The sequence below is a fragment of the Carassius auratus genome, chromosome 1, assembly GCF_003368295.1.
Source record: "Carassius auratus strain Wakin chromosome 1, ASM336829v1, whole genome shotgun sequence".
NCBI lineage: Eukaryota > Metazoa > Chordata > Actinopteri > Cypriniformes > Cyprinidae > Carassius > Carassius auratus.
The window spans coordinates 6,813,258-6,821,602 of NC_039243.1; the positions used below are offsets into that span (position 1 = coordinate 6,813,258).

At 36.3% G+C, this 8,345-nt stretch overlaps 1 protein-coding gene across 1 annotated transcript; it reads left to right on the plus strand.

Annotated features, from left to right (window-relative positions):
* The first annotated feature begins 252 nt into the window (after positions 1-252).
* Positions 253-4,853, plus strand: LOC113108872 (adhesion G protein-coupled receptor E1-like). Its single transcript, XM_026272243.1, has 8 exons — positions 253-304; positions 1,157-2,950; positions 3,031-3,062; positions 3,143-3,220; positions 3,327-3,516; positions 4,122-4,238; positions 4,379-4,560; positions 4,668-4,853. The coding sequence occupies exons 1-8, from the start codon at positions 253-255 to the stop codon at positions 4,851-4,853; spliced, it is 2,631 nt and encodes an 876-aa protein (XP_026128028.1).
* The last annotated feature ends 3,492 nt before the right edge of the window (positions 4,854-8,345 follow it).

Genomic DNA, 8,345 nt, shown 5'->3' on the forward strand with positions numbered 1-8,345 from the left:
CCGAACTTTGTTAATAAAACCACATACTGTAAGCCGTTCCAGCAGATGACGTAGCACGTATGGGTCGTGCGTGCACCTCTGGGAAATGTAGGAGAAAACGAAAAAACATTTCCTTACTTTAGCAAAGGAAAACCAGTCTCCTCTTGGCTTATATCGAAATCCTCAGACATTTTCCTTAATAAATCCTCCTTTTGTGCTTCTAATTTGTGAATGGTGTTTTGTTTTGTTCTCTCTTTGCACTCATCACTAATCATGCAATGCCGGCGTGCTACATCATCCACCGGAGTGGCTTCTGGTTTTGACAGTCGGCAGAAGTGAGAGAAAAGTTTGTAAAGCATATACACTTTTATGTATTTGTTAAAAATAGCTCATCATTTCATTAGATAAGACATTTATTCTTCGTCTGGTATTGTTTATAACCCTTTGAAGCTGCCCTGAAACTGTAATTTTGCCCTTCAACCATTTGGAGTCCATGACATCTACTTCATGATGGAATGTTTTCATCAGAGACCTTAATCTCTTTTCGACTGAAGAAAGAAATGCATAAACATATTGGATGACATGGGGTGGGTAAATTATCAGGAAATTTGAAAGTGAACTAATCCTTTTAGTCGTTACTCTGATTATTGGAAATAACAGCATTTTTGGTGCACATGTAAATCCTAAATATCTGATTTGAAAAACATTTAATATTTGTGTGTATTGTGAACAAATTCTTATAGTAAAAAAACAAAATTGTGTCTTTTCTATGTCAGGTGGTGCATGGTCACTGTTGGCTGTCATCTCTTTAATCCTGTGTAAGTGTAAGCGATAGTTTTCTTCAAACTTTATAACATTTTTTTATGCCATTGGCTAAGTTTTTTTCTCACTTAGTCATTGTAAAATTCTTCACATAAGTATAATGACACACATCAACAGACCAGTTAATCTCACTTCCAAATGCATTCCAATTGCATACATGTCTAAATTAAATATTCAGAAAATATTGAATCAAAATATTTAATGCATTTTAAAGGACTGATACAACATATCAAAATAAATGAACTGTGTAGTCCACAGATGTTTCACGTTTATTTAAATGTGCTAGACATGCTGGAAATTCAGCTGATTTGGTATTTGTGTTTTCTGACTTAGATCTCATCTTTTTCATCCTCAGGTCTCATATCCACCACTGCTGCTGAACCAAGAGCAGCAGTTAGTCCAGCTTATGGCTGCGTGCTTTATAATGAAACATACATCTGCAGTGGTTCTCAGTATCAGATGTACTGCAACACAACAATGCATCATTTCTACTACCAGAGAGAACAAAACCAACACCAGTACCGTTGCACGAGTAATGACTGTCTCTGTGTTGGTAATAAGGACACCTGTGCATGCTACTCTAATACTTCATCCTGCTTCTGTGAGGACTTTAGCAATAACACCACCGTCCTTCCAGCAGTCAGGCCAGTTTTGGACTGCAAGCTTAATAATGACACGTACATCTGCATTGGTGCTCAGTACCACATGTACTGCGACACATCAGTGAATTATTTTAGCTACTACAAATATAAGTACCAAAACCAATACCAGTACAGCTGCTGGAGTAATAACTGTAACTGCCGTTTTAATAAGGACTCCTGTCAGTGCTACGGTTATACTTCATCCTCCTGCTTCTGTACAAATTATGGCTATAATATCACTATCCCTTCATCACTTAGTCCAGTCACAGGCCTTGACTGTTGGCTTTATAATGACACGTACATCTGCACTGGTGCTCAGTACCACATGTACTGCAATACAAGACTGCATTCGGTCTACTACCGGAGGTATAAGAAACAAAACCAGTATGAATGCTGGAGTAATAATTGTTATTGCATTGTTAATGAGGACACTTGCACATGCTACAGTAGCACTTTGTCCTCCTGCTTCTGTGAGACTTACGACAAAAGCATTGCTTTCACTACAGCAGTTAGTCCAGTCTATGACTGTGCGCTTTATAATGACATGTACATCTGCACTGGTGCTCAGTACCACATGTACTGCAACGCACAAATGCATGTTTTCTCCTACCAGAGATATCAGTACCAAAACCAATACCAGTGTGTGAATAATAACTGTGACTGCTTTGGTAATAAGGACACCTGTTCATGCTCTACTAGCACTTTGTCCTCCTGTTTCTGTAAGACTTATGGCAATAGCATTGCTCTCCCTACAGCAGTTAGTCCAGTCTATGACTGTCTGATTAATAACGACACATACATCTGCACTGGTGCTCAGTATCACATGCACTGCAACACAAGAATGCATTATTTCTACTACTCAGTATATCAGCACCAAAACCAATATGAATATAATTATGAATGCTGGGGTGATAACTGTTACTGCCATGGTAATAAGGACACTTGTACATGCTACAGTAGCACTTTGTCCTCCTGTTTCTGTGAGACTTATGGCAATAGCACTGCTCTCAGTACAGCAGTTAGTCCAGTCTATGACTGTGTGCTTTATGGCACATCATACATCTGCACTGGTTCTCAATACCAGATGTACTGCAACACAAGTGTAAATTATTTCTACTACTGGAGATATAGTAACCAAAACCACTATATATGCTGGGGTGATAACTGTTACTGCTTTGGTAATGAGGACACCTGTACATGCTACGGTAGCACTTTGTCCTCCTGCTTCTGTACCAATAACAGCAGTAGTATCCCTATCCCTGCAGCAGTTAGTCCAGTTTATGACTGTGGGCTTTATAATGACACGTACATCTGCACTGGTGCTCAGTACCGCATGTTCTGCAATACAAGAATGCATTATTTCTACTACTGGACATATAGTAACCAAAACCAATATGAATGTTGGGGTAATGACTGTTACTGCTTTGGTGATGAGGACACCTGTACATGCTACAGAAGCACTTTGTCCTCCTGCTTCTGTGAGACTAACATCTTCACAACTATTGCAGGTGAGCGTTTTTTTCTAGACCTGAATGTGGAGTTTAATTTTACATTATTCATGTTGTATTGATTATTTACCTCATTTCAGATATGATTATTGCACTGCCAGATCAGTGTGGGGTAAGCTGAATATTGTTTTTTTTATTTAGACAGAGCACAGAGTCTTTCAGTTTTATTTCTAAAGCTCATGTGTGTTTCAGAGTCAGACCTCAGAAGGATGTCTTCAAAATCTTCTTGAGCAGATAGAGAACAGTGCAGCTCAAGAGCTTCCTGTGACTGTATGTCTTCAATATAAATATCAATAAATAATTGAATCAAATCAATATAATAGATGATTAATATAGCAGTGCTGTTTAATGGCTCTCTTGATATTCTGATCAATAGATGGTGATGAGCATTTTGACTGTGGTCTTCAACACTTCAGAGATGATGTTAGAGTCATTCTCATCAGTAAACCCAGCTGAACTAGCCTCCTATGGAAACCGTCTGTTAAAAGTCAGCGAGAAACTCATTTCTATATTAGTGAAGACGACAGACACAAGTGACAGTGTCAGTTTTACTTTTGCTGCTGTAGGTAAGTGGAGACACAATTATTATTGATGATAAAACACAGATTTGATGTCAGTGGCTTTTTATAGTTTTCTTTTCAAGCCTGTCCTGGAGGACCCCCAGCCCTGGACAGTTTGAAGGTCTCCTTCATCTAACACACCTGATTCAACTCATCAGCTCGTTAGCAGAGACTGAAAGACCTGAATTGGGTTTGTTTGAATAAAGAGACTGGGGGTCCTCCAGGACAGGTTTGAAAACCCCTGAGCAGTGTTGGGTCAGACAGCAAAAAATGATAAATGCAGATACAGTAACTCTATAATTGTCTAGAGTTATAAATACTTTAACAGAAAACAAATATGCAAATTCATCCATCATTAGGTATAAATGTCTTTAAAACTCATCTTTAAAAGCCGAAAGAAAAGAAAACACAACATTAAACGCAGGTTCACATACAGGGAAGTTAATGGTTTATGGAGAGCACAATGTGTTTATGTGAATATTTGCTGCTTTGAGCATAAAAACAGTGAACATACACGAGACATTTACCAAACACTAAAATGAGAAAAACAGAAAGTCAGTGCAGTGTATTTCAGTAATGAGTTACAGGGTTATGCTCTTGTGTGTAATCAGATATAGAAGTCTTCATGGTTGGACCACAGGTAACTTTAGATAAAATCCCTCGACTCGACACGACAAATTCTTCTGTGGACATCGATCTCATTGGGATCGCCAAGAACAACAATGAAAGTATGTCAAATGTTTCAGTGTGAACTAAAATCATAAAAAGACCATACCTTTACCACTTCACCATATTTACTTTATTTTACTCTTTATTGTTGTTTTAACATAGTATTGCATTTACCGTAGTTTCTGTTTCTGTCTCACAGGATCAGCTGCTGTGGCTTTCATGAGCTACAACACGATGGAGAATCTACTGAAGCCAGACTTCTTCAACACACCAAAGGACACGATTAAAACCATGATGTCCACTGTGATCTCAGCTACTCTTCCCAAAACCACCAACACTACACTAACTAAACCAGTCAACTTCACCCTCAAACACATCAGAGTGAGAGACTGAAATGTGCTTTTGTTTTATCAGAGCACTGATTAACATCTGAAAACATCTAATAATGTGCTCGGATATTTCTTGTATCTTCATTCTTGTTTTTGCAGAAGCTTGATCCCAGCAGTTCTCTGTCCTGTGTGTACTGGAATATCAGCGAGTGGATTGTAGATGGTTGTTCTGTTTTAAAGTCCAACAGCAGCCACACTGTGTGTTCCTGTGATCATCTGTCCACATTCGCTCTCATGCAAACCAGCCGCCCACCAGAGGTACAAAACATTTCTAGTGAACAGTGAAGAACAGCACAGATTTGGATCTCATGTTCTCTCACATGTTTTCTCAGAGCAACTCACTGCTGGTTATTTTGGTGTGTGTAATCGTGGGGCTGGTGTTCATCAGTTTGGTCGTGTTGACCTTTGCCCTTTATAAGTGGAGTCCTCTGCATGATTGGATGCGTAGTTGTGTTGGGCTGAACCTTGAAGGCTACAACAGAGAAGAGTGAGTTTATTTATTTCTGTATTTTTTAAGAAGGAATGAAACCTGCTTGGGGCTTATGTAATCTTTCTGCTTTCTGGTAAAAATGCAATTTGCATACCAAATTAAAAAGTTAACATGAAATAGTCTTTCAACACTGGCTCAATGTGTGGTTCTTGACTGCTCCTGGATTCTGAGTTTCTTCACTAATGTCAGTAAGGTGCTGGAGATCGTCTTCCTGATCTTGAACTCTAATCGTTCTGATTTATTGTGTCCTCAATAGAGAGGTCAGAACTACATCATATTCCATAATAAATCCAGATATAAAATACTTTTGAAGTTGTTTACACTGAGGTCCTGTTCTTGTTTTGGTAGTGTTTGACTTTTAGAAAGGCATCTCAGAGGCAGTTTGTTTAATCTGAAACTTTTCTATTTCCTATCCTTTGATGGAATGTTCAAATGAGCCAAAACTATTCAAACACAAACTGTCAAAAATTCAAATTTAAACAAACACAGAATGCCTTTGATCTGCGGTAAGTCTGAGTAATTATCTGCATAGTATTACTCCTTTCAAAGTCCAAACTTTTAAAACTGTCTCCAACGTTCAGGCCCAGCTTTCTCAATCCAGCATCAGAATTTCACAATTGTTTTTTTTTTTTTTTTTTTTTTTTTTTGAAATAAACAGGAAATTTACTTTTATTCTATATGGAAGAAGAGTAAATCTTCAATATTTACTTCAGAAATTCAACTCTACTTTTTCTTACCTGTTTATTATGAACTCACTCTATTCTAGTTTATGAGTTTCAGAGGTTAAATTGATCTCATGAAGTCACTGAGCTCCTCTTGTTTTATTCTTGTACAGGCTACGCAGCAGTACAAGAAGTGCTTCAGATGTCTTTGCTGCAGATGAAGACCCAACAACAACAAAAGTGTCCCAAAAAACACAGAGGAACACAACCTCATGTTAACCTTAGAATGCATGAACCAAAAATACATTACAAATGCATAAAGGGGTCAAAATGGAATAATAATTAAAAAAAAAATCCTTATTGAAATATATAAAACAATTGATGATACAAATGTTTTAATATAATCAAACATCTTTATTTGTCCATTTCTATATGTGTATGTATGTATGTTGTTTTTATGCAGTTATACTTTCCCTAAACAAACTCCAAACTAATTTAGATCTAAATGATGTTCTCGACTGAACCTTCACTCTCCCCTTTCTCACAGATCTTGTGATAATGATCTTTTGAGGCAGAGACAGAACATTTTGCATCAGATTTGATGCTTTCTAAGCATATCTTTTGGGCAGAATTCAAGTCTCTTCATTTGTTTGGTTCGTCAGCTGTCTTTTGCTGTGGCCTCTCTCCACTCATCTACCGCATCTGAAATCATATGCATCTGACGGCTTCATGACTGTTAAAAAAGTATACATGAGTACAGTTTAGGGGAAATATAATCAATAATGCTTTTTTACACCAGATTACTGTACATCACTCCTCAGATGTTCCTCGACCCGACAAACATTAAATTCAGCATGTTCAGTTGGCAAAAAAAGGCCTACCATCACCAACAGATGCAGACAGCGATAACGCACTAATCAGGCAAAACCAACAAACAATTATGTCACTGTCTGTTGGTTTAGTGTGAATTGACCTATAATCTCAGATTTCTTTCTGCAAATTATATTAAAATGTTATTTACCTTTCTTAATATTACAGCTATCAATATTAATGATGTACATTAATTAACTATTTTATTCACACAATTTATTTTTATTTTTGTGGTGGAGGGCAAAAATATGTTTACAGATTAATAGTTTTTGTTATTTAACATTAAAGCTGAATATGGAATTAATGCTAGTAATAAATTTAAACTGTTAAACTAAACGATCATATTTTATTGTTAACTGTTAAATGCATTTATATTTTATTTTGTCAAGCTTAGACAAATATTGATTAGATGACTGTTCATTTGTAACAACATTTAATACAAGTTTTTTTTTTATGTATTGATGTAAACCTTAAACTAATCATAATCATAAACTACATTTTCCTGTATTATCTTTGTTTATTTTGATACAAATATCTTAATTAACAAAATAAATAAATAAATAAATAAATAATAACTGCAGTTGTAAACGTGCCCCCCTCTCTCTTTCTCTCTCTCTCTCTCTCTCTCTCATGTCCACAAAAGAAAAACTTTTTAACATACTGACCTGATTTCAGAGGATACCCCAGTTTAAAATCAAGCCATTTTCCACAGCAATTCAGTATTTAAACTGCAAAACAAATAACTCTTAGAACTGTATGTGCACATGTTCTATTATTTTTACAATATAAGTAAATTAACTGAGTTTGAGGGATGGATGAGACTCAAAAGGTCCATTTTACTGAGGAAGTTAAGAAGGTAATGTTGGGAAGCTGAACAAAAACTAGTGAGCAATGACCAGCAGCTGCTAACGTTACAGCAGCCATCACAGTCCATGTGGTTAAATTGGGTTAAAACTGTTACATAACTGTTACATTATGAGTTACATAATGTTGTGGGGGGTCAATGAAATGCACTGGGCATGTAAGCAATTGTTAGATATACTATTGTTTTATTATTTAAATTTGTGAAGGAAACAATTAATGGACTTAGGCTCATATTTCCACTGCATTTTTTTTTTTCTATTCTCTATACTGTATGTAAGGAAATTTGTCATCTGAACTGGTTTGTGGATAAAGAAAAATACACTTGATTGTCAGATGTGACAATTGCTTCCACCTATTCATATTTTTTTTACGTCAGTCAAGCTTGCATCAACTGATAGTCAGTGAACGTGATTTCACCAAGTACAACATGTTCCTGGATCATAGGGTTAGGTTTAGGGGTAGGGATTGGGTTAAGTCTATATTTTTGGACGGTTATGTTGATCTAGGAACATGTATTAATTCGCAAAATCATGGCAGCATCTGTTCTATTGCATCTCTGCTCTAAAATCAACTCCCTTCTCCAACCCCAACTCCACCTAACTGAACCTGTAATTTCATCTTTTTTGTAATCTAAGTTTTTCGGTGAAGAGCAGGGATTGATTCTCTCAATTTCTTAAGACAGAGACAGCAGTAGGTTTATGAGGCTGCTGTCACTTTAAGACTCAATGAACATATCTAATATACTAACAAGCATTTGATTACTGTTTATGTTCACTTAAGTACATTGGCCCAGTAGTGCAGAACACAACTAAATCTCCACAACACAACACGAACACCATACTTAAGATATATATATATATATATATATATATATATATATATATATATATA

Coding starts and splice junctions, on each gene's coding strand:
- LOC113108872 (XM_026272243.1), top strand. CDS start 253: ATGCAATGCCGGCGTGCTACATCATCCACCGGAGTGGCTTCTGGTTTT. Junction 4,239..4,378: donor CGCCAAGAACAACAATGAAA/GTATGTCAAATG, acceptor TCTGTCTCACAG/GATCAGCTGCTGTGGCTTTC. Junction 4,561..4,667: donor TCACCCTCAAACACATCAGA/GTGAGAGACTGA, acceptor TTGTTTTTGCAG/AAGCTTGATCCCAGCAGTTC.